Genomic DNA, 26,758 nt, shown 5'->3' with positions numbered 1-26,758 from the left:
GAATGGGACTAGCTGAAGTGCTCTTGGAGAGAGCTGGCATGGGGTCAATGGGCCGAATGGCCTCCTTCTGTGCTGTAACCATTCTAGGATTCGATGACACTCAAATCTCTTTGCTCCTTGATAATTACTAGTTTCTCACCATTTATAAAATACTCTGGCCACGATTTTCCCTACCTTGGTGAGTCTGTAGCAGGCGACGTCAATGGCTAACTAAAGTTGTTAAGGATAATATCAGATTAGAAGGGACTTATAATGTTGCAAAGAATAGTAGCAAGTCTAATTTTCAGAGAGCTTCAGAAACCAGCAAAGGATGACCACACAATTGATAAAAAGGGAGAAAATAGAATGAGAGTAAACTAGCAAAAAATGTAAAAACAGATTGTAAGAGCTTCTACAAGTATGTAAAAGGAAGAGAGTAGCAAAAGTGAGCATTGGTCCCTTAGAGGCAGAGACAGGGAAAGTTATAATGGGGAATAAGGAAATGGCAGAGACCGAAACAAATATTGTGTATCCGTCTTCACAGTAAAAGACACAAAAAGCATACCAAAAATAGTGGGTAACTAAGGGGCTAATTGAGGAACTTAAAGTAATTAAGATCCGTAGAGAAAAATTTGTTGAGAAATTAATGCGACTAAAAGCCGACAAATCCCCTGGACCTGATGGCCTCCATCCTAGGGTTCTAAAAGGAGGTGGCTGCAGAGGTAGTGGATGCATTGGTTGTGATATTCCAAAATTCCCTAGATTCTACAACAGTACCAGTGGATTGGAAGGTAGCAAATGTAAGCCTCCTAATCAAGAAAGAAGGGAGAGAAAAAAGGGAACTGCAGGCCAGTTGGCCTGACATCAGTTGTTGGGAAAATACTGGAAGCCATTATTAAAGGAAGTAATAACAGGCCACTTAGAAAATCATAACATGATTAGCATGGTTTTGTGAAAGGGAAATAGTTTTTAAACAAATTTATTAGAATATTTTGAGGACGTAACTAGCAAGGTAGATAAAGGGGATCCAGTGGATGTACTATGTTTGGATTTCCAAAAGGCATTTGATAAGGTGCCACCTATAAAGGTTGTTGCACAGGATAAGGGCTCATGGGGTTGGGGGTAATCGATTAGCATGGATAGAGGATTGGTTAATGGATAGAAAACAGATTTAGAGATAGACGGGTCATTTCAGGTTGGCAGGCTGTAACTAGTGGGGTACCGCAAGGATCAGTGCTTGGGCCTCAGCTATTTAAAATCTACATTACTGACTTCAATGAAGGAACCGAGTGCAATGTATCCATGTTTACAGACGACACAAGTAAGCTGCGAGGAGGACACAAAGAGCCTGCAAAGGGATATAAACAGGTTAAGTGAGTGGGCAATAAGATGGTAGATGGGGTATAATGTGGGGAAATGAGAGGTTATTCACTTTGGTAGGAAGAATAGCAACACAGAATATTTTTAAATGGTGAGATACTATTAAATGTTGGTGGTCAGAGAGATTTAGGTGTCCTCATACAGGAAAGAGTTAATATGCAGGTACAGCAAGTAATTAGGAAGGCAAATTCCATGTTGGCCTTTATTGCAAGGGTGTTGGAGTACATGAATAAGGAAGTCTTGCTACTATTGTACAGGACGTTGGTGAGATCTCACCTGGAGTACTGTGTACAGATATGGTCTCCTTATCTGAGGTGTGGAGATGCCGGTGTTGGACTGGGGTGGACAAATGTAAGAAGTCACACAATACCAGGTTATAGTCCAACAGCTTTATTCGAAATCACAAGCTTTCGGAGCGCTGCTTCTTCGTCAGGTGAAGTGACGAAGGAGCAGCGCTCTGAAAGCTTGTGATTTCAAATAAAGCTGTTGGACTATAACCTGGTGTTGTGTGAATCCTTATCTGAGGATATACTTGCCTTAGAGGTGGTGCCACGAAGGTTAACCAGATTGATTCCTGGGATGAGACGGTTGTCCTAGTAGGAGCGATCAAGTAGATTGGGCCTATACTCTCTGGAGTTTAGAAGAATGAGAGGTGATCTCATTGAAACATACAAGATTCTGAGGGGGATTGACAGGGTAGATACTGAGAGGTTGTTTCCCCTGGCTGGAGAATCTAGAACTAGGGGGCATAGTCTCAGGATAAGAGGTCAGCCATTCAAGACGGAGATGAGGAGGTATTTCTTCACTCAGAGGGTTGTGAATCTTTGGAATTCTCTACCCCAAAGGGCTGTGGATGCTGAGTCGTTGAGTATATTCAAGGCTGAGATAGATAGATTGTTGGACTCTAGGGGAAATCAAAAGGATATGGAGATCAGGCAGGAAAGTGGAGTTGAGGTCGATGATCAGCCATGATCTTATTGAATGGCGGAGCAGGCTCGAGGGTCCGTATGGCCTGCTCCTGCTCCTAATTCTTATGTTATGATCCTATAGAAGTGGAACGGTCAACAGCATGGAAAAGGTAAATCTGCAACACAACTCCAAAATAAGTGAATGCGTAGGATAATGTTCAAAATAGTTAAAGGCAAATTAAGGTTCATATAAAAGTTCTTCACACAAAGTGCCCAGAAATGAGGTGAAGCAGGACTTGAATGGTTGGTAACTACTTGGAGGTGTAGAGATCTGGTACAACAGTAGGATATAAAACTTGCTGCTTCTTAAAAGGCCTATGGCAGCATTGGAGGAACTAAGCAACTTAGGAGACGACTATGGCAGGAAGATCCAAGAAAATTTCAGGGAGTTGGATCAAGATGTCTTCCTAATGAATGGTAGTGATATTGAGCAGGAGACAGTTCCTTCTATGCCTCCTTATTTAACAGTTGGCTCATTAAACAGACCTCAACAGACATTGAAGGAGCAACATGGTTTGTAAATTCTGATGAAAGGTTAGCTCCCATTCCCCTCCTGGTGAGTCCAGAAAGCAATGGGAAATATTAATCAAGGATTCCTGTCCCATTTTTTGGTAGATATTATACCTAATTGCAATTTGAGCTACCAACAGCTACCAGTGCTATGGCTAATGGATACAAAAGCAGAAGACTGATGCATAGAGAAAAGAACGTTGGGGTATCAATTCAGTACTGACCAGTGCAGGCTCTGGAACAGGGTGATTAAACCATTCACTGGAATATTTCCTGCGTTGGTACTAATTAGTTATTTCACTTTTTTATATTTGTCTTAGATTTCCCACTGATAACAGAATGTGGCACGTTAGTAGTTGCGCACCAAATAAGAGTACTGCCAAGCAATTCCAGCCCAAATACTATTAATGATTGCACACAAAGATCCTACCCAAAATAGTAGGTTTAGTTGACTTAAGTTATGAAGGTGCAAGTCTCACCGAAACAAACTGCTCCTCAGGGCAATGCCCTAGGCCTAACCATCTCCAGCTGCTTCACCAGAGACCTTCCCTCCATCATATGGTCAGAAGTGGGGATGTTCGCTGAGAATTGCAGTGTTCAGTTCAATTCGCAACTACTGATAATAAAGCAGTCTATGCCCGCATGCAGCAAGACCTGGACAGTATTCAGGCTTGGGCTGATAAGTGGCAGGTAACATTCATGCCACACAAGTGCCAGGCAATGACTATCTCCAACAAGAGAGATTCTAACCACCTCCCCTTGACATTCAATGGCAGTACCATCATCAAAAATCCCCCACCATCAACATCCTGGCGGTCACCATTGACCAGAAACTTAACTGGACCAGCCACATAAATACTGTGGCAACAAGAGCAGGTCAGAGGCTTGGTATTCTGGGGCAAGTGCCTCATCACCTGACTCCCCAAAGCCTTTCTACCACCTACAAGGCAGAAGTCAGGAGTGTGATGGAATACTCTCCACTTGCTGGGATGAGTGTGGCTCTAAACAGTCAAGAAGCTCGACACCATCCAACCTTCCATGACAAAGCAGCCCACTTGATTGGCACCCCATTCACCACCTTAAACATTCACTCCCTCCACCGTGGCTGCAGTGTGTACCTTCTACAGGATCACTGCAGCAACTCGCCAAGGCTTCTTTGGCAGCACCTCCCAAACCAGTGACCTCTTCCACCTAGAAGGACAAGAGCCGCAGGCGCATGGGAACACCACCGCCTCCAAGTTACACACAAGCCTGACTTGGAAATATACCGCTGTTCCTTCATCATCGCGGAGTCAAAATCCTGGAACTCCCTACCCAACAGTGGGAGTACCTTCACCACACGAACTGCAGTGGTTCAAGGAGGCTCACCACCACCTTCTCAAGGGTATTTAAGGTTGGGCAATAAATGCTGGTCTTGCCAGCAACGTCCACATCCCCATGAATGAATAATTTAAATAAACAGCTACTGAAAGCACAAGCGAGTTACTGTCATAATATCAGTACCAAAGCTTTTATTTGTAAAAATCAGGAGCTGAAGAAAAATGCTTTTTTTATACTTACAATAGATTTGCCAATTTTCTGTACAATTGTGACAAATCAAAGCATCCCTTATGAATATTAAAATCATTCAGTGTCTCTAAGCGTCTGAAAGGCAAGTACAGATGACAGAGGCCATTCAGCTCATCCTTCCATATTGCCTTCTCTGCTGTATTGCAATATCAAATGACTTAACTGTCTGTCTCCACCTGCTCACTATGAAGTTCTGATATTAAATCATGTTGCTCATACCTCATTTGGGATCAAGCCCGTGGTCTTCAGTTGAGATTCTACAGGAGGCCAGACCAATTTCTGTAATTCAAGCATTTGTAGAATAGGTTGAGATTTGCAGTTATATTAATTGATATATGCAATCTGCTAAATTCTCATCTCCCTTCACCACACCAATACAGCTTATTGAGAACCATGTGAAAATCTTAAACTTGCCAGCACTTTCTCCTCGCCATACACCAACTTGGTAGTGTTCAGGATATCAAATGCAGAGTCAAAATATATTTTCACTTTCTTTCCTTTCTTTTTACAGACCGACAGTAGCCCTTTCAGGTTTATAATGAGAATTGTAGTTGTGTTAACTTCTGTCAATTTGAGAGGATACATTTTAGGAATGGAAGTTCAAAAGTCCATGCAACTTTACTCCAATGAAAACACCAGTCTATATCCAGATATTAGCATAATCTTCCCATACAAGCATACAACTAAAATACAGTTGTATTAGGATCAACTTAAGAGACACTTACTGGGGGATATTTTCTCCTATCCTGAAAAAATACAACTGAGCTATCTCTTCATTTTGTCTTTTTCTAAACTTGCATCTCCCAGTGAATAGCAAGATGGCTTTTGAGAAGATGCTGGGCTAGGAATCTTAACAAATACAGCTAAAATATATTATGCTAAAGATAGCATGAACTAATAATTTCCTCCCCTCCATTGACTCCAAGTCTTAGTTTAGTCAAGGATCCTGATGGACCCTTCTTAAATGCCAAAACATTCATGAGGCAGAACTCTGTCTATTGAAAAACATGCAGGTGAATACTTTATAAAGTACTTTACTTGAACAAGCTGCAAGTGCATTTTGATTGGTGTGCGCTTTACTTGGTTATGGCTAATTGGTTAACTGCTAAAATGGTGTGAAAACAGATGAAAACACCAGACTTCAGCGCCATGGAAATACCAGCAATACTGTATGGAGAGAGGAACTGCTATTTTAGACAGCTTGACAAATTGGAATAACTGCACCAGGCCAGCAGAACAAAGCAAGCCCAAGCAATAAGGAGCATCGCAAACAGGACATGTCATGGTAAAGTACAAGCAGCATCCAACATGTTCTGGATGGAGGGCAGATCTGGCACGTCTCAGTGTGAGTCAATGCTTTCATCAGTGATTGCTGAGAACCAAGTACATTTTGTAACTGCTGGACAAAAACCTAGAAGCTTGAGGGGCCATATGGCCTACTCCTGCTCCTATTTCTCATGTTCTTATGAAATAGGAGCAGAGTAGGTCATTCGGCCCCTCGAGCCTGCTCCACCATTCAATAAGATCATGGCTGATCTTCTACCTCAACTCCACCTTCCCGCACTTTCCCCATATCCCTCAATATCCAAAAATCAATCGATCTCTGTCTTGAATATACTCAACAACTGAGCATCCACAGTCCTCTGGGGTAGAGAATTCCAAAAATTTACAATCATTTAAGTGAAGAAATGTCTCCACATCTCAGTCCTAAATGACCGACCCCTTATTAGGGGACTGTGACCCCTCGTTCTAGACTCCCCAGCCAAGGGAAACATCCGCCCAACATCTACCCTGTCAAGCCCCGTAAGAATTTTATACATTCAATGAGATCACCTCTCATTATTCTAAATTCTAGGGAATTTAGGCTGAGCCTCCTCAATCGCTACTCATAGGACAAACCCCCATTCGGAGGAATCAGTCTAGTGAACCTTCGTTGTACACCCTCCAAGGCAAGTATATCCTTCCTTAGGTAAGGAGATCAAAACTGTACATCATACAGGTGTGGTCTCACAAGGGCCCTATATAATTGTAGTAAGACTTCCTTGCTCACAGTCCAATCCTTTTGTAATAAAGACTAACATACCATTTGCTTCCCTAATTGCTTGCTGTACCTGCATGTTAACTTTCAGTGATTTGTGTACATGGATACCCAAGTCCCTCTGAATACCAACATTTCCCAATCTCTCACCATTTAAAAATATTCTGCTTTTATATTTTTCCTACCAAAGTGGATAACTTCACATTTCTCCACATTATATTCCATTTGCCATGTTCTTGCCCACTCACTTAGCCTGTCTATATCCCTTGCTAGCCTCTGCATCATCCTCATGACTTACTTTCGTACTGAGCTTTGTATCGTCAGCAAACTTGGATAGATTGCACCTGGTCCCCTTCATCCAAGTCATTAATATAGATTGTAAATAGCCGAGGCCCAAGCACTGATCCTTGCGGTACCCCACTAGTTACAGCCTCCCAACCCGAAAATGACCCGTTTATTCCTACTCTCTTTTTTTCTGTCCATTAACCAATCCTCAATCCATGCGAATATATTACCCCCAATCCCATGAGTCTTCATTTTGTGTAATAACCTCTAGTGTGGCATCTTATCAAATGCCTTCTGAAAATCCAAATACACTAGATCCACTGGTTCCCCCTCATCTACCCTGCTAGTTACAACCTCAAAAAACTAAGATTCATCAAACACTATTACCCTTTCATAAATCTGTGTTGACTCTACCCAATCATATTACCATTTTCTAAGTGTTCTGTTACCACATTCCTAATAATAGATTCTAGCATTATCCCTACTGACGTCAGGCTAACTGGCCTATAATCGCCCGTTTTCTCTCTCCCTCCTTTCTTGAATAGCAGGGGTTATACATTTGCTACCTTCCAATCCGCAGGGACTGTTCTAGAATCTAGGGAATTCTTGTAGCCTCCTCTTTTAATACCCTAAGATGTAGTCCATCAGGTCCAGGAGATGTGTTGGCTTGTAGTCCCATTAATTTCTCCAGCACTATTTCTTTACTGATACTAATTTCTTAGTTCCTCATTCTCACTCAACCCTTGGTTTGCCACTATTTCTGGAATGTTTTTTGTGTCTCCTTCTGTGAAGATAGATAAAATATTTGTTTAATATCTCTGCCATTTCCTTATTCCCCTTATAATTTCTCCTGTCTCTGCTTCTATGGGACCCATGTTTACTTTTGCTAATCTCTTCCTTTTTACATACCTCAAAAAACTTTTACAATTGGTTTTTGTCTCTTGCTAGTTTACCCTTGCATTTCAATTTTTTTCCTCTATCAATTTCTTGGTCCTCCTTTGCTGAATTCTAAAATCCTCCCAATCTTCAGGCTTACCACTCTTTTTGGCCACGTAAGTCTCTTCCTTTAATCTAATACTATATTTAACTTCTCTTGTTGGCCACGGTTGGACCATTTTTCCCCATGGGGTTTTTATTCCTTAAGGGAATATATATTTGTTGTGAATTATGAATGACTTCTTTAAATGCATCATTGCCATCATATCTTTTAATCTAGTTTCCCAACCTGCCTTAGCCAACTCGCCTCTCATGCCTACGTAGTTTACTTTATTCAGATTTAATGCCCTAGTTTCATACTTAACTAAATCACTCTCAAACTCAACATAAAATTCTATCATATTATGATCACTGAGGCTCCTTTACTACAAAAGTTATTAATTAACCCTGTCTCATTGCACAATACTAGTTCCAAAATAGTCTGTTCTAGTTGGTTCCTCGAAATACTGATCTAAGAAAACTATCGAATGCATTCCATGAACTTGCCCTCTGCACTATTACAGCAAATTTGGTTTGCCCAGTATATGTGAAAATTAAAATCTGCCATGATTACCATATTACTCTGGTTACATGCCCCTCTAAATTTCCTGATTTATATTCTGCTCGACAGTATAACTACTGTTAAGGGGCTTATAAACTACTCCAACCAGTGTTATCTGCCCCTTACCTATATTACCATTACTGTTTGGTGGCCTATACACAACTCCCACCAATGTTGTTCTGGCTAATATTTATCCCTCAACCAACATAACAAAAACAGATTATCTGGTCATTACCACATTGCTGTTTGCGGGACCTTGCTATGCGCAAATTGGCTGCCGCGTATCCTACATTACAACAGTGACTCTACTTCAAAAGTACTTCATTGGCTGTAAAGCGCTTTGAGACGTCCGGTGGTCGTGAAAGTCTTTGTCTTTATAGATTCTGGAACAGTTCCTGCAGATTGGAGGATAGCAAATGTAACCCCTTTATTTAAGAAAGGAGGGAGAGAGAAAACAGGAAGGTTAGACTCACATCAGTAGTTGGGAAAATGCTGGAATCTATTATAAAGGATGCAATAACTGGGCACTTAGAAACTAATAGTAAGATAGGGCAGAGTCAACATGGATTTATGAAAGGGAAATCCTGTTTGACAAACCTATTGGAGTTCTTTGAGGATGTAACTAGTGGAGTAGACAAAGGTGAACCGGTAGATGTGGTGTATCTGGATTTTCAGAAGACCTTCGATAAGGTCCCACACAAGAGGTTGGTGAACTAAATTAGGGCACATGGATTTGGGGGTAATAAACCAACATGGATTGAGAATTGATTAACAGACAGAAAACAAAGAGTAGGGATAAACGGGTGTTTTTCAGGATGGCAGGCTGTGACTAATGGGGTACCGCAAGGATCGGTGCTTGGGCCCCAGCTATTCACAATCTATATCAATGATTTGGATGAGGGGACTAAAATGTAGCATTTCCAAATTTGCTGATGATACAAAGCTAGGTGGCAGTGTCAGTTGCAAAAGGATTCAAGGGAATCTCGACAGGCTCAGTGAGTGGGCGAGAACATGGCAGATGGAATAGAATGTGGATAAATGTGAAGTTATCCACTTTGGTAGAAAAAACAGAAAGGCAGAGTATTTCCTAAATGGTGAAAGATTGGGGAATGCAGATGCTCAAAAGGGACCTGGGTGACCTTGTACATGAGTCACTGAAAGTGAATGTGCAGGTGCAGCAAGCCATTAGGAAGGCAAATGGTATGCTGGCCTTCATTACAAGAGGATTTGAGCACAGAAGTAAAGAAGTCTTACTCCAATTATATAGGGCCTTGGTGAGACCACACCTGGAGTACTGTGTACAATTTTGGTCTCCTTACCTAAGGAAGGGTATACTTGCCATAGAGGGAGTGCAACAAAGGTTCACGAGATTGATTCCTGGGATGGCGGGACTGTCGCATGAGAAGAGATTGAGTAAACTAGGCCTGTATTCTCTTGAATTCAGAAGAATGAGAGGTGATCTCATTGAAGAATACAAAATTATTACAGGGCTTGATAGGAAGGATGGATGCTGGGATAATGTTTCCCTTGGCTGGGGAGTCTAGAACCAGGGGCCACAGCCTCAAGATAAAGGGTAGGACATTCAGGACTGAGAAGAAATTTCTTCCCACAGAGGGTGGTGAATCTTTGAAATTCTCTACCCCAGAGGGCTGTGGAGGCTCACTCATTGAGTATATTCAAAACAGGAGTCGATAGATTTCTGACTAGTAAGGGCATCAAGGGATATGGCGATAGAGCCGGTGAATGTTGAGGCAAAAGATCAGCCATGATCTCATTGAATGGCGGAGCAGGCTCGAAGGGCCGAATGGCCTACTCCTGCTCCCATTGCTTATGTTCTTATGTAAAGGCCGAGGCTCCTCCAGCACTGCACCTGGGGTCCCCTTACCTGCCTGAGTCGCAGTCACACCCTCCTGTCCCTGTCCCCAACCACAAACCAGACCTATACCACTACCTAACCTAAGGGGTGTGACTGCCTCCTGGATCAAAGTGTCTAGTTAACTCTCTCCCCTCCCTGATGCCCCGCAATGTCTGCACCTCGGACTCCAGTTCAACAATGCTAAGCTGAAGTTCCTCAAGATGCAGACACTTACTGCAGATGTGCTCTCCACAAACTCCCACATGCTGCAGTTTCCACTGGCTGGAGTCATACCTAGCACAAAGGAAGATGGTTGTGGTGGTTGAAGGTCAATCATCACAGCCCCAGGACATCACTACAGGAGTTCCTCAGGGCAGTGTCCTAGGCCCAACCATCTTCAGCTGCTTCAGCAATGACCTTCCCTCCAACAAAAGGTCAGAAATGGGGATGTTCGCTGATGGCTGTAGAGTGTTCAGTGCCATTCACAACTCCTCAGATAATGAAGCAGTCCACGCCCACATGCAACAAGACCTGGACGGCGTTCAGGCTTGAGCTGATAAGTGGCAGGTAACATTCGCGCCACAGAAGTGCCAGGCAATGACTATCTCCAACAAGCGTGAGTCTAACCACCGCCCCTTCATATTCAACTGCATTACCATCGCCGAATCCCCTACCATCAACATCCTGGGGGGTCACCATTGACCAGAAACTTAACTGGGCCAGCCACATAAATACTGTGGCAACAAGAGCAGGTCAGAGGCTGGGTATTCTGCGGTGAGTGTCTCACCCACTGACTCCCCAAAGCCTTTCCACCATCTACAAGGCACAAGTAAGGAGTGTGATGGAACACTCTCCACTTTCCTGGATGAGTGCAGCTCCAACAACACTTACAAAACTCAACACCATCCAAGACAAAGCAGCCCGCTTGATTGGCACCCCATCCACCACCACCTTAAACATTCACTCCCTCCACCACCGGCGTACCGTGGCTGCAGTGTGTACCATCTACAAGATGCACTACAGCAACTTGCCAAGGCTTCTTCGGCAACACCTCCCAAACCCACGACCTTTTCCACCTAGGAAGGACAAGGGCAGCAGATGCAAGGGAACACCACCACCTCCAAGTTCCCCTCCAAGTCACACACCATCCTGACTTAGAAGTATATCGCCGATCCTTCATCGTCGCTGGGTCAAAATCCTGGAACTCCCCAACAGCACTGTGGGAGTACCTTCACCACACGGACTGCAGCGGTTCGAGGCGGCAGCTCACCACCACCTTCTCAAGGGCAATTAGGGATGAGCAATAAATGCTGGCCTTGCCAGGGGCACCCACATCTCAAAGAAAAAAAAAGGTTTAGGCACACCACCTGCGCTGCTATCCCTGTATAACTTATAGGAAGGTTTTTTGGGGGGTCTGTTGCCACATTCCTACAAAAACACGTCTGTGCATCCCATAATCCACATGATGTTAATGTCTAGCACATATTTTGTAGTATTATGCTCTCCTATTTGATCCCAGTTCAATGTAACTGCTCTATAGTCTACAGCCCTCACTTTCATGATCCCTTGGAAAATCCAAAGAGCAGAATGATCATTTTGAATGCTCTTTTGTGGCAGCGTTTCTGGATCGCTTGATCTTTTTCATTAGTTCTAACTCATGACCCAATCTTTCTCGAGACCCATCTGAGATTTGCAGCCAATATCCAAGGGTTATTTTAGAGCAATGGATTTTCCTCCCTTATGTAGACACTTGACATTCATCACTATTACTATTGTGCAGTTTTATCTAGTGGTATTCATCTGAGGGGTGTGGGGGTGGAGGAAGAGGGGGTGAGTTAGGTAGTGGTTTACATTTGGCTAGTGGTTAGGAACAGGAGGATGTGTCTGCGACTCAGGCAGGTAAGGGGACTACAGATGCAGTGGTGGAGGAACTTCAGCCTTTGCCATAGCCCAACAGGTATGAGGTACTTGCTACCTGTCTGTATGAGAACAAAGACTGCAGGGAGGATGGGCAAATTGAACACCGCACCATGGTACAGGAGGCCATTCAAATGGGGGAAGAGTGAAAAGGAATGTGGTAGTGGTAGGTGATAGTATAGTCAGGGAGATAGATACTGTTCTCTACAGCAGTGACCAGGAGCTCAGAAGGCTGTGTTGCCTGCAGATAAAGGTGCTATATCTGAATGCACAAAGCATTTGTAACAAGATAGATGAATTAATGGTACAAATAGAGATAAATGGGTTTGATCTAGCAGCAGTTACTGAGATGTGGTTGGAGGGTGACCAAGGTTGGGAACTAAATATTCCCAGGTACTTGACTTTCAGAAAAGATAGGCAAAATGGAAAAGGAGGTGGGGTAGCCCTGATAACTGAGGATGAGATAAAGGCAGTAGGGAGAAAAGATCTTAGCCCAGAAAATCAGGATGTAGAATCAGTATGCGTGAAGCTAAGAAATAACAAAGGGCAGAAAACACTGGTGGGAGTAGTTCATAGGCCCCTTAACAGCAATACTACTCTTCGGCAGAGTATAAATCAGGAAATTAGGGGAGCATGCAACAAGGGTAATGCAATCTTCATATAGACTGGCAAACCACATTGCAAAAGTAGCTTGGAGGAGTTGTTCATGGAATGCATTCGAGACAGTTTTCTAGAACACGGGAAGAGACCATTTTAGATCTTGTAAAACTGTGTAATGAGACAGGTTAGTTAGTAATCTTATAGCAAAGGATCCTCTGGGGAAGAGTGATCATAATATGATAGAATTTCATATTAAGTTTGAGTGATGTGGTGAAGTCTGAAATTAGGGTCTTAAATTTAAACAAAGCCAACTGCAGAGGTATGAGAGGCAAGTTGGTCAAGGTAGATTGGGAAATTAGACAAAGCTATGATGGTAGATAAGTAATGGCAAACATTTATAGAAATAATTCATAGCGTCAACAAATATACATTCCCTTGAAGGATTAAAAACTCCACTGGAAAAGTGGTACAGCTAACTAGAGAAGTTAAGGACTGTATTAGATTAAAAATGTTGCCAAAAAGAGTAGCACGCCTGAGAATTGGGAGGGTATTCAAAATCAGCAAAGGATGACCAAGAAATTGATGGAGGGAGAAAATAGAAGAGTAAACTAGCAAGAAATATAAAAACAGAGAAGAGCTTATTACAAGTATATAAAAAGGAAGAGATTAGTTAAAGTAAACATGGGCCCATTAGAGGCCGAGACAGGGGAAATTGTAATGGGGAATAAGGAATTCTCTACCCCAGAGGACTGTGGATGCTCAGTCGATGAGTATATTCTAGATTGAGAGAGATAGATTTTTGGGCACTAAGGGAATCAAGGGATCTGTCTTCACAGTAGAAGACACAAATATACCGGAAATTGTGGGGAACCAAGGGACTAATGAGAGTGAGGAACTTAAAGTAATTAGTCTTAAATAAAAAAAATACTGGAGAAATTAATGGGACTAAAAGCCAACAAATCCCCATGACCTGATGGCCTACATCTTAGGGTTTTAAAAGAGGTGGCTAGAGATAGTGGGTGCATTAGTATTGATCTTCCAGAATTCCCTAGATTCTATAATGGTCCCCATGGATTGGAAGGTAGCAAATGTAACCCAGCTGTTCAAGGAGGAGGGAGAGGGAAAACAGGGAACTATTGTCCAGCTAGCCTGACATCAGTAGTAGGGAAAATGCTAGAATCTATTGTAAGGATTTGGTAACAGGGCATTCAATCAGAATATGATTGGACAGAGTAAACACGGTTTATGAAAGGGAAATAGTATTTGATAAATCTATTTTGAGGGTGTAACTAGTAGGGCAGATAAGGGGGAACCAGTGGATCTAGTATATTTGGATTTTCAGAAGGCATTTGATAAGGTGCCACACATGAGATTGTTACATAAGATTAGCGCTCATGGGTTTGGGGGTAATATATTAGCATGGATTGAGGATTGGTTAACGGAGAGAAAACTGAGTAGGGATAAACGGGTCATTTTCAGGATCGCAGGGTGTAACTAGTGGAGTGCCGCATGGGCCTCAGCTATCTATAATCATCATCAATGACTTAGATGTGGGTCCAAGGGGTAAAAATTGGGTAGCGTCCCCTAGCACCCCCACAGCCGATTTTCCTAGGTAGTGCCCGAGAGGGAGGAGGGCCGCTACTGGAAGCGCCCTGCGTCCGTCTTGGGGCACTGTGAGCCAATATCGCGGCGTGACTGCAGGCCTTCCTCTCATTAAAGGGGAAAGGCGTGGTGCAGCGCGGCCCGGCACCCAGCTGGGCCACCAGGGATCGGGAGTGCCGGGCTCACAGAGCAGCCGGCACCCTGCGGGGGGACTTCACGGGGGCCGGGGACAGCAATGGGGGCAGGAGCTGGCAGGCGACCAGCAACAAAAATGGCCGCCCTCTTCCTCCCCTTTAACTAGCGTCGCCCCGGCCGCAGGTAGGCCCCCTTGACCCCGGTGGACATAGCATCCAGCGGTAAGTTGGGGGGGGGGGGGGGGTGGCGCCACCCAATGTTACAGCCAGGGTGCTGCGCACGGCAATGAAGTCATTGCCGGCGGCGCAGTGCCGCCGCTAACCTCCTGCTGAATTTCGCGGGAGGAGTTAGCAGCACTGCGCCCAGACTGTCATTGATTTGCGCCCCATTAGCACCCTCTTAGTGCTAACGGGAGGTGCAAACCAACCGAATTTAGCCCCCCCAAGTATAATATATCAAAGTTTGTTGGTACAAAGTTAGGTGGGAAAGAAGGCTGTGAGGAGGATGCAGAGGCTGCAAAGGGATATGTGGACAGGTTAAATGATTGGGCAAAAACATGGAAGAGGAGTATAATGTAGGGGATGTGTTAAATTATACAATTTGGTAGGAAGAATGGAAAAGCAGAATTTTTTTTTTTTTTTTTTTATAAAGCTGAGACAATAGCAAATGTTGGCACACAGAGGGATTTGGGGGTCCTCGTACACGAATCACAAAAAGTTAACTTGCAGGTACAGCATGCAATTGGGAAGGTAAATGATGCTAGCCTTCATTGCAAGGGAGTTGGAATATAAAAGAGTAAGGAAGTCTTGCTGCAATTATATAGGGCTTTGGTGAGTCCACACTTGGAGTACAGTTTTGGTCTCCTTACCCAAGGAAGGATACCTTGGAGGGGGTGCAACAAAGTTTCACTAGATTGATTCCTGGGATGAGAGATTTGTCCTGAGGAGAGATGGCGAAGAATGGGCATATATTCTCTGGAGTTAAGAATGAGGGGTGATCTCATTTGAAACATTAGAGGGCTTGACAGGGTAGATGCCGAGAGGCTGTTCACCTGGTTGGAGAGTCTAGAACTCGGGGTCATAGTCTCAGGATAAAGGAGTCGACCATTTAGAACTGAAATTTCTTCACTTAGAGGGTTGTGAATCTTTGGAATTCTCTACCCCAGAGGGCTGTGGATGCTGAGTCGATGAGTATATTCAAGACTGAGAGAGATAGATCTTTGGGCACTAAGGGATAGGGTGGGAAAGGGGAGTTTATGTAGAATGGTGCACCAGGCTCGATGGACCGTATAGATTACTCCTGCTCCTATTTCTTATGTTCATAAGACAATGTTTTACTATTCTCAGATTTATAACATCTCAGACTTCTTATTTTACTCATCCTTTAGACAGGTTCCATCTTGGCTTCCTTGCAAGCTCCCTTGGGGCTCCTTCCACAATCATTTCCAGTTTTTGTACCGTCAATGCACAGTCATATTGTACTAATCTTTCAAGCCACTTTGCTTTCTCCAGCAAACACTGTATGCATGTTCCAGGAGAACTTTAAAGTAATTCAAGATGAGCAAGCACATTTTGACCCTTTTGGAGGATTATCCAAGCCCTTCGCTTATCACAGTGGAATTTTTAGCAGCTGATCAATTAAGTGATCATTTTTCATTCATCTGAGTAACATGACCATTCCCTCTCCCGCCCAGTTTCATTATGCACCCCCACCCCACTCTGGGTCATTCATACATTGTGTCGACAGCCGCTTGCAGTCCTTTGACATTGCTCTGCTCAGTTTATGGCAAATTTGGGAGTGGGGTCCTAAAACGCGTGTTAGGACCCTGATTAGCATATTCAAGGGGCCCACCGTCTATTTGAGCAGGCACCCTGGAGACTTAGAAGTAAACGACTTCCAATTTGGCAGCCAGCTCACTTTCGGGAGATATCACACCCGTAAATTGGTCCCAACACTAATGCTTCATCCAAAAAAAGGCACAACGAGGATCAATTTCTCCCCTTTGCATCTATAAATGTCTCCAAAAGCAGGTCATGGCACAAAAGCTTTAAAGTGGTTAGAATTGTGTTACATTTTTCTTAAATTCATTCACGAGATGTGGGCATCACTGGCAAGGCCAGCATTTATTGCCCATCCTGAATTGCCCTCAAGGTGGTGGTGGCGGTGGGCTGCCTTCTTGAACCACTGCAGTCCGTGTGGTGAAGGTACTCCAATAGTGCTGCTGGGCAAGGAGTGCCAGGATTTTGACCCAGCGATGATGGCGTAACACAGATATATTTCCAAGTCAGGATGGCGTGAGACTTGGAGGTGGTGGTGTTCCCATACGCCTGCTGCCCTTGTCCTTCTAGATGGTAGAAGTGGCACGTTTGGGTGGTGCTGTCGAAGAAGCCTTGGTGAGTTGCTGCAGTGCATTTTGTAGATGGTGCACACTGCAGCCACGGTACGCCGGTGGTGAATGTTTATGGTGGTGGATGGGGTGCCTATCAAGCAGGCTGCTTTGTCTTGGATGGTGTTGAGCTTCTTGAGTGTTGTTGGAGCTGCACTCATCCAGGCAAGTGGTGAGTATTCCATCACACTCCTGACTTGTGCCTTGTAGATGGTGGAAAGGCTTTGGGAAGTCAGGAGGTGAGTCACTTGTCACAGAATACCTAGTCTCTGACCTGTTCTTGTAGCCACAATGTGGGTGTGGTTGGTCCAGTTAAGTTTTTGCTCAATGGAGACCCGAGGATATTGGTGGTGGGGGATTAAACGATGCTAATATCATTGAACGTCAAGGGGCAGTGGTTAGACACACTTTTCTTGGACATTGGCATTGCCTTGCACATAGGTGGCGTGAATGTTACTTGCCACTTAACAGCCCAAGCCTGGATATTGTCCAGGACTTGCTGCATACGGGCACAGACTGCTTCATCGTCTGAGGAATTGCAAATGGAACTGAACACTGTGCAATCATCAGTAAACATCCCCACTTCTGACTTTATGATAGAGGGAAGGTTATTGCTGACACAGCAGATGTTGGCCGACTCCTATTTCTCATCTACATGCTGCCCCTTAGCGACATTATTTGAAAACACAGCACCAGTTTCCACATGTACACTGATGACATTCCGCTCTACCACCTCAGGACCACTCCACTATCTCTAAATTGCCAGACTGCTTGTCCGACGAGCAAAAATTTCCAACTAAATATTGAAAAGAACGAAGCCATTGTTTTCGGTCCTCACTGCAAACTCTGTTTTCTGGTCACCGACTCCATCCCTCCCCCTGGCATCTGTCTGAGGCTGAAGCAGACTGTTCGCATACTTGTCATATTTGACCCCGAGAGGAGCTTCTGACCGCATATCTGCACTATTACTAAGACCACCTATTTCCACCTTAGCAACATTGCCCGATTCCACCCCTGCTGCAGCTCATCTGCTGCTGAAACCCTCATCTATGCCTTTGTTATCTCTAGATTTGACTATTCCAATGATCTCCTGGCTGGCCTCCCACTTTCTACCCTCCGTAAACTTGAGGTCATCCAAAACCCTGCTGTCCATATACGAACTTGCTCCAAGTCCCGTTCACCCATCACCCGTGCTCGCTGACCTACATTGGCTCCCGGTTAAGCAACACCTCGATTTTAAAATTTGCATCCTCGTTTTCAAATCCCTCCATGCGTCGCCCCCTCGCAATCTCTAACCTCCTCCAGTCCCACAGCCCTCCGAGATATCTGCACTCCTCCAATTCTGGCCTCGAGCCTCATTATGATTCTTAATCACTCCACCATTGGCGGCCGTGCCTTCAGCTGCCAAGGCCCCAAGCTCTGGAATTCCCACCCTAAACCTCTCCATCATTATCCTCCTTTAAGATGCTAGTTCTCTTTGACCAAGCTTTTTGGTCATCGGCCTTAATATCCCTTTATGTGGCTTGGTGATAAATTTTGTTTGATAACACTCCTATGAAGCGCCTTCAGACCTTATTACATTATGGCTGCTATATAAATACAAGTTGTTGTTGTAGTAGGACAGTGCCCTCTTGTACTGTTCTGGGGCTGAGAAGATTGGCCTCCAAAAACCTCAACTATCTTCCTTTGTACGAGGTATGGATCAGAGCGGAAGCAGCAGCGTAAAGGGAGGAGGAGGCGGCGGCCCAGGACAAAAATTGTGGACCCAAGCGGGAGTAGGAGCAGCATAAAGGGGGAGGAGAAGGCCCAGGAAAAAGTGCGGATCTGAGTGGGAGCATCATAAAAGGGAGCTGAGCAGCGATTTTAAAAAAGCACAAGGAATGATATCACAGGATAGCTGGTAACCGTTCTTTTCTCTTCAAGTTAGGGGCCAGGGTTAAATACCTGGTTAGGGATAAAGCAGGAGCTTAGAGATCAGTAAATATTAATACTATATTAAATCAGTAACATCTTAGTCTTAAGTTTTTATAAAGTTAGTTAATAGTCAAATAAATAAAGGCATGGAAGGGCAGCTCATTCCCATGAAATGCACATTTTGCGCCATGTGGGAAATCCAGGACGCTTCCCGTGTCCTGGACAACCACATGTGCAGGAAGTGTCGTTAGCTGGAGGAGCTCGAGCTCCGGGTTTCAGAGCTTGAACAGCAGCTGGAGTCACTGCGAGGCTGAGAGTTTCGGGGAAAGCACGTTTCAGGAGGTGATCACCCCGCAGCTAAGGAGTGCACAGGGAGAAAGGGAATGGGTGACCTCCAGACAGAAGAGGACGACCAGGCAGGTAGTGCAGGAGTCCAGAGTGCATCTCGCTCTCCAACCAGTGTTCTGTTCTGAATACTAGTGAGGGTGATGGTTCCTCTGGGGAGTACAGCCAGAGCCAAGTCCACGGCAGCACAGGTGGCTCTGCTGTATGGGAGGGAGGAAGAAGATAGGGAAAGCAATAGGGGTAGGGGATTAGATAGGCATTTGTGGCTGCAAACACGACTCCAGGATGGTACGTTGCCTCCCTGGTGCCAGGGTCAATGATGTCACCGAGCGGCTGCAGAACATTCTGAAGAAGAGGGAACAGCCAGAGGTCGTGGTCCATATCAGTATCAGGGGGTGCATGAAGAGCGAGACCTGGGGGTATATGCACAAATCGTTTAAGGTGGCAGGGCAGGTTGAGAACGCGGTTTCAAAAAGCTTACGGGATCTTGGGCTTCGTGAATAGATAGGTATACTGGGCCTCATGAATAGATAGGTATAGAGTACAAAAGCGTAGAAATTATGATGAACCTGTATAAAACACCGGTTCGGCCTCAACTGGACTATAGCGTTCAATTCTGGGCACCACACTTTAGGAAGGATGTGAAGGACTCAAAGGGTGCAAAAAAAATTGACGAGAATGATTCCAGGGATGAGGGACTTCAGGTACATGGATAGACTGCTCTAAGGAAAACAACCCCAGCTTCTCCAGAGAAGACGGAGATGAGATTTGATAGAAGTGTTCAAAATCATGAGGGCTCTGGACAGAGTAGAGAGAAACTGTTCCCATTGGCAGAAGGGTCGAGAACCAGAGGACACAGATTTAAGGTGATTAGCAGAAGAACCAAAGGCGACATGAGGAAAAACTTCTTTACGCAGCGAGTGGTTAGGATCTGGAATGTACTGCCTGAACAAGTGGGGGAGGCGGACACAATCACAACTTTCTAAAGGGAGTTGGATAAGTACCTGAAGGAAAAAAAAATTGCAGGGCTACAGAGAAAAGGCAGGGGAGTGGGACTAGCTGAAGTGCTCTTGCAGAGAGCCAGCATGGGCTCAACGGGCCAAATGGCCTTCTTCCATGCTGTAACCATTCCATGATTCTAGGTATGATTTCAGCCAGTGAAGTGTTTTCCCCTGATCCCCCATTGACTTTAATTTTTACTAGGGCTCCTTGGTGCCACACACAATCAAAATGCTGTCTTGATGTCAAGGGCAGTCACTCCCACCTTACTTCTGGAATTCAGCTCTTTTGTCAATGTTTGGACCAAGGCTGTAGTGAGGTTTGGAGCCAAGTGATTCTGGCAGAACCCAAACTGGGCATCTCGTTAATAGGTTATTATTGAGTAAGTGCCGCTTGATAGCACTGTCGATAACACCTTCTATCACTTTGCTGATGATTGAAAGTAGGCTGATGTGGCGGTAATTGGCTGGATTGGATTTGTCCTGCTTTGTGTGGACAGGACATACGTGGGCAATTTTCCACATTGTCAGGTAGATGCCAGTGTTGTCACTGTACTGGAACAGTTCGGCTCGAGGTGCAGCTACTTCTGCAGCACAAGTCTTCGGCACTACAGCTAGGATGTTGTCGGGGCCCATAGCCTTTGCTGTATCCAGTGCACTCAGCTGTTTCTTGATATCATGTGGAGTCAACTGAATTGGCTGAAGACTGGCTTCTGTAATAGTGGGGCCCACTCGTCACTTCTGGCTGAAGATGGCTGCAAACGCTTCAGTCTTGTCTTAGGCACTCGTGCTGGGCTCCACCATCACGGCGGATGGGGATGTTTGTGGAGCCTTCTCCCATTAGTTGTTTAATTGTGCACCACTATTCATGACTGGATGTGGCAGGACTGCAGAGCTTTGATTGGATTCATTGGTTGTGGGATCGCTTAGCTCTGTCTATAGCATGCTGCTTCCACAGTTTAGCAATGCATGTAGTCCTGTATTGTAGCTTCACCAGGTTGCCACCTCATTTTTAGGTATGCCTGGTGCTGCTCCTGGCATGTTCTTCTACACTCCTTTGAACCAGGGTTGGTTGCCTGGCTTGACGGCAATGGTAGCGTGAGGTTAGATTGTGGTAGAATATAATTCTGCTCCTGCCGATGGCCCACAGCGCCTCATGGATGCCTAGTTTTGAGCTGCTAGATCTGTTCTGAATCTATCCCATTTAACTGCAGTGTGTTTGACCAAAACACATCAACGGAATCTTGAGCTACAACCAAGTTAATTTCCCCCTTGATCCTCGTTGCGCCTGCTTTTTGGATGAAAACATAGTATTGAGGGTCCAATTTCCAGGTGCGATCCCTCACACCTGATCTCCTTCTCACAGAATCACAGAAACCCCACAGTGCAGATAGAGGCCATTTCGGCCCATCGAGCCTGCACCGACACATATCCCACCCGATCCCCGTAACCCCTGCACCGACACATATCCCACCCGATCCCCGTAACCCCTACACCAACACATATCCCACCCGATCCCCGTAACCCCTACACCAACACATATCCCACCCTATCCTTGTAACCCCACGTATTTAATCCCCCTAACACCAAGGGTCAATTTATCATAGCCAATCAACCTAACCCGCACATCTTTGGACTGTGGGAGGAAACCGGAGCACCCGGAGAAAACCCACGCAAACACGGGGAGAATGTGCAAACTCCACACAGACAGTCGCCCGAGGCCGGATTCGAACCCGGGTCTCTGGCGCTGTGAGGCAACAGTGCTAACCACTATGCCACCGTGCTTCTAGGTCAGGGTTTCAAGGGATATGGTACAAAAGAGGGTAAATGGAGTCGAGCCATGTACAGCCATGATCGAACTGAATAGCTGAACAAGCTCGAAGGGCTGAACGGCCTACTCCTGTTCTTGGGTTTCTCCCAGTCTCAGTCAACTGGGTGGAAAGCCAAAATCTTCAGAGAACCTACAACATACACAAAATCTGCAGATCTCAATTTTTGATTGCAACAGATCAACACTGTACATTTCTGGAGCAGAGAATGCCCAATTTAGATAAATTTACCAAGATAGAGACAAAGCATTCTACTTTCCTACAGCCCCTTTAAGCCAAACTTCTCCCCACCCCCCCCATCCCAATTTAGCAGAATTCTTTATCTAGTTTTGTTTTCTTACTATCCTCTCCAAGCTAATCTTGGACCTGCCTGTTGATCCCTTAACCCCATTTCCACTAAGCTCCTGACCACCAAACTTCCCATGCAGGTCAATTACTCCAATGTTCTCTCATCCTTCCATACACCTCAGCTCATCCAAAACTCAACTGACCATATTTTATCCAGCTGGACTCAATAGTAGCACTCTCACCTCGGAGTCGGAAGGTTGTGGGTTCAAGTCCCTTTCCTGGACTGGAGCACATAATCTAGTGCACACTTCAGTGCAGTACTGAGGGGGTAATGCATGGTCAGAGGTGCAGTCTTTCAGATGAGACTTTAAGCCTTGGCCCTCTCAGGTGGACACAAGAGATGGGGAGTTCTCCCAGTGTCTTGGCCAACATTTATCTCTCAACCAATACTTCCAAAAACAGATTAGTCAGTCATGTCATTGCTGTTTGTGGGATCGTGCTGTTATCCTGAGGACATGAAAGGCTCTACATAAATGCTAGTTTTCTTTCTGACACCACACTCACTCGCATATCATTTTACAACACCTTAAATTTAAAATTCTCATCCTTGTTGTTAAATCCCTCCACGGCCTCGCCCCTCTTTACCTTTAATCTCTTCCAGCCCGACAACTGCCCCATCCTTGAACTCTCCACTCCTGATTCTGATCTCATGTGCATTGCCGCCCCCCCACCCCTTTTCATCTCGCCATTGACGGCTGTGCCTTCAGTTACGTAGGGCCCCACTCTCTAGCTTCCTCCATAAACCTTTCCTTCTTTAAGACCCTCTTTAAAACCCACATTTTGATCAAGCTTTTGGTGGCCCGCCTAATCTCTCCACCTTTGGCCCAGTGTGTTTTACCTCGTGAACTGGGGCTTTTTTTTTCTTATTTGAAGGCGTTCCATAATACAAGTTGTTGAGGTTTAGAAAGGCAAGCAGGGAGGTGACAAGATGGTAACTAACTGCTTAGTAATTGCTTTTCACTGAAAATACAATGTATAGCATTACCTTCCACACTAAAATTTTTGACTCCTTCTTGCAATAAACTGACCGTCTCCCAGAGGTCCATCTAGGAAGCAAGGGACTTGTAATTCAAACCAATCTCCATTAAGTGCAAAAACATGTGCGTTCCAATATTTCCATAATTTAATTGATGCATTGATTATTGAGTGTCAATAGTCGGAGCACTAATCTGCATCAGTCCAAAATCTTAAATTATCTGCCATTAAATAGCATTTATCATTAAAGTGTTGAGAGTCTGAATTAACAACAGAACATGTTGGAAAAACCTTAAAACATTTGTCAGCATCCAAAAATGACAGTTTCAGGGTTTAAATGAGGCCCACGAATTATTTCTACTGCTAAACTACAGTAAACTACTGCTGAGACTATAATTACCAGATAAATGCATTGTTTTATAGTAAAGAAAGTAACTTGAATAGCAAAACTGAAACTTATGACATTTATAGATGTTCAAGTTAGCTATCAAAGGAGAAAAAAAAACAAGTTTTGTGAGCAGCACATTCCAAGGTCTCAGAGATGTCACCAGACCAAGATCCACAAAATATACGGATTTACCTTTAAAGTACACACGCTTAGTCTACATTAAAATCAAGATCAAAAGACATTGGACAGAGCAGTTACTTTCTTACCTCACTGTCTTGACTGTCATCTTTAATGAAAAAAGTTACACTGCGACTTCCCAGGTTGAAATCAATCCAAAAGTTCTCCAATTTATCATCAGCTGGTATTTTTAACTGAAAGAAATGAAAAAGTATACGTACATATATAACTGAGTAAACACACACATCTCATCCATGAAATGCTCACAATTTCATATTTCACATCGAAAAATGCATCGCATCCCACCCTCTGCATACACAAACATATGAAATTGATTCCCAATTGAAACCTGACCTTGTGGTTAAACAGTTGAGCTGTCAATTCCCAATGCAAGGATTGAGAATTTGGAGTACGTGGAATTATTAGTCACATGTGAGCAGCTCATCCATATACATCCAAAAACTGGGAAAGGGTTAGAATAACTTCAACATCATCCGAGCCAGGAGACGGATTCCCAGTGTCAGGACTGAGTTATGAAATCTGAGAATTAAGGCTTTTCATTCTTGAAAGGGGGCAAGAGAGATATTCTCGTACATGGTATGGAAAAGGTAGGTCTGGAACTGTCAAACTATCCCATGACAGTAGAACAAGGAGATAACAGGAGCGTAGATTCAGAAGGGAGAGAAGCAAAGCTGGAAATGGAAGGCAGTAAATTAGTAAGTGAGTTTGAAAGACTAGAAAATAGACAACAAAGGGGTCTGGCAGTGCTTAATGGTATATACTTCAATGCAAGGAGTCTAGCGAATAAAGATGAGCTGAGGGCACAGATAGGGGCTATGATTAAGAAGTTTGCAGATGATATTAAAGTCGGCTGTGTGGTTGATACTGAAGAAGGAAGCTGTAGACTGCAGGAAGAGATCAATACATTGGTCAGGTGGGCAGAACAATGGCAAATAGAATTCAATCCGGAGAAGTGTGAGGTAATGCATTTGGGGAGTGCTAACAAGGAAAGGGAATACACATTAAATGGTAGGACACGGAGTAGTGTAGAGGGACAAAGGGACCCTGGAGTGCATGTCCACAGATCCCTGAAGGTAGCAGGCCAGGTAGATAAGGTGGTTAAGAAGGCATACGGAATGCTTGCCTTTATTAGCCGTGGCATAGATACATAGATACATAGAGATAGGAACAGGAGTAGGCCATTCGGCCCTTCGAGCCTGCTCCGCCATTCAATGAGATCATGGCTGATCTTACCAGTTCAGTACCCCGTCCCCGCCTTTTCTCCGTAACCCTTAATCCCCTTAGCCTTCAGAAATATATCCAATTCTCTCTTGAAAATATTTATTGAATTAGCCTTCACAGCCCTCTGTGGCAGGGAATTCCACAGGCTCACCACTCTTTGAGTGAAGAAATTCTTCCTCATCTCTGTTTTAAATGATTTGCCCGCTATTTTTAGACTGTGGCCCCTGGTTCTGTGCTCCCCGGCCATTGGAAACATTCTCTCTGAATTCAGCCTGTCCAGGCCTGCCATAATTTTATATGTTTCGATGAGATCCCCTCTCAATCTTCTAAACTCCAGTGAGTACAAGCCCAAACTATTCAATCTCTCTTCGTAGGTCATTCCCGCCATTCCAGGTATCAGCCTGGTGAATCGCCGTTGCACTCTTTCCATGGCAAGAACATCCTTCCGCAGATGGGGCGACCAAAACTGTACACAATACTCCAGATGCGGTCTCACCAGCACCTTGTACAGCTGTAGTAAGGTATCCCTATTCCTATACTCGAACCCCCTTGATATGAAGGCCAACATACCATTTACCTTCTTAATCGCCTGTTGCACCTGCATGCTCTCCTTCAGTGACTGGTGCACAAGAACACCCAGGTCCCTCTGCACTTCCCCATCTCCCAATCTATTGCCATTTAGAGAATAATCTACCCTCCTGTTTTTACCCCCAAAGTGGATAACCTCGCATTTATCCACATTATAGTGCATCTGCCACGTATCCGCCCATTCCCCCAACCTGTCCAAATCGCACTGTAGCCTCCTGACATCCTCATCAGAGCCCACCCCTCCTCCTAGTTTAGTGTCGTCAGCGAATTTGGAAATATTGCATCCAATTCCCTGATCCAGATCATTTATATATATTGTGAACAGCTGGGGTCCCAGGACAGATCCTTGCGGCACCCCGCTGGTCACTGCCTGCCACTCCGAAAACGAGCCGTTTATTCCAACTCTCTGTTTTCTATCCGCCAGCCAGTTCTCTATCCACGTTAATACTTTGCCCCCAATCCCATGAGCCTTAATTTTGCATGATAATCTTTTGTGTGGAACCTTATCGAAGGCTTTCTGGAAGTCAAGGTACACCACATCCACTGGCTCTCCCCCATCTATTTTACCAGTTACTTCCTCAAAAAATTCCAGCAGATTAGTCAAACACGATTTACCCTTTGTAAATCCATGTTGACTCTGTCCGATCCTTTCCCCATTTGTCAAGTGCTCCGCTATTTTATCCTTAATAATGGACTCTAGCATTTTGCCCACAACCGATGTAAGGCTTACTGGTCTATAATTCCCTGCTTTCTCTCTACCCCCCTTTTTAAATATTGGGGTAACATTAGCTACCCTCCAATCCACGGGTACTGTTCCCGAGTCAATGGAGTTCCGGAAGATGATCCTTAGAGCATCTGCTATCTCCAGGGCCACCTCCTTAAGTACCCTAGGATGTAGTTTATCAGGCCCCGGGGATTTGTCGGCCTTCAGTCCCCTCAACTTACCCAACACCATATCCCTAGAGATACTAATTTCTGTCAGCTCCTCCCTCTCATTAGTCCCTATGTTTGCCGATATTCCTGGGAGGTTATTTGTGTCCTCCTTTGTGAATACAGAACCAAAGTATGAGTTTAATTGGTCTGCCATTTCCTTATTCTCCATTATATATTCTCCCGAATCGGACTGCAAGGGACCGACTTGGGATTTTACCAGTCTTTTCCTCCTGATATACCGATAAAAGCTTTTGCAGTCT

General features: G+C 44.6%; 1 protein-coding gene across 3 annotated transcripts in view; it reads right to left on the bottom strand.

Annotated features, from left to right (window-relative positions):
• The window catches only part of sycp2l (synaptonemal complex protein 2-like), a 291,748-nt gene that overhangs the window by 151,026 nt on the left and 113,964 nt on the right, over nt 1–26,758 (bottom strand). For all 3 annotated transcript variants that reach the window (XM_085988796.1, XM_085988797.1, XM_085988798.1), the window contains 4 exons: nt 23,825–23,929; nt 23,181–23,241; nt 4,821–4,969; nt 4,626–4,685 (listed from right to left, as the gene is read on the bottom strand). In XM_085988796.1, coding sequence (XP_085844922.1) covers nt 4,626–4,685; nt 4,821–4,969; nt 23,181–23,241; nt 23,825–23,929 — 375 coding nt within the window. The remainder of the gene's footprint in view (nt 1–4,625; nt 4,686–4,820; nt 4,970–23,180; nt 23,242–23,824; nt 23,930–26,758) is intronic.

This window comes from Somniosus microcephalus, chromosome 5, assembly GCF_052327205.1.
Source record: "Somniosus microcephalus isolate GS21.2 chromosome 5, FLI_Smic_1.0, whole genome shotgun sequence".
In the NCBI taxonomy this organism is placed as follows: domain Eukaryota; kingdom Metazoa; phylum Chordata; class Chondrichthyes; order Squaliformes; family Somniosidae; genus Somniosus; species Somniosus microcephalus.
Note: the sequence above shows the minus strand (reverse complement) of the source record. Positions and strands in the feature narration are given on the sequence as shown.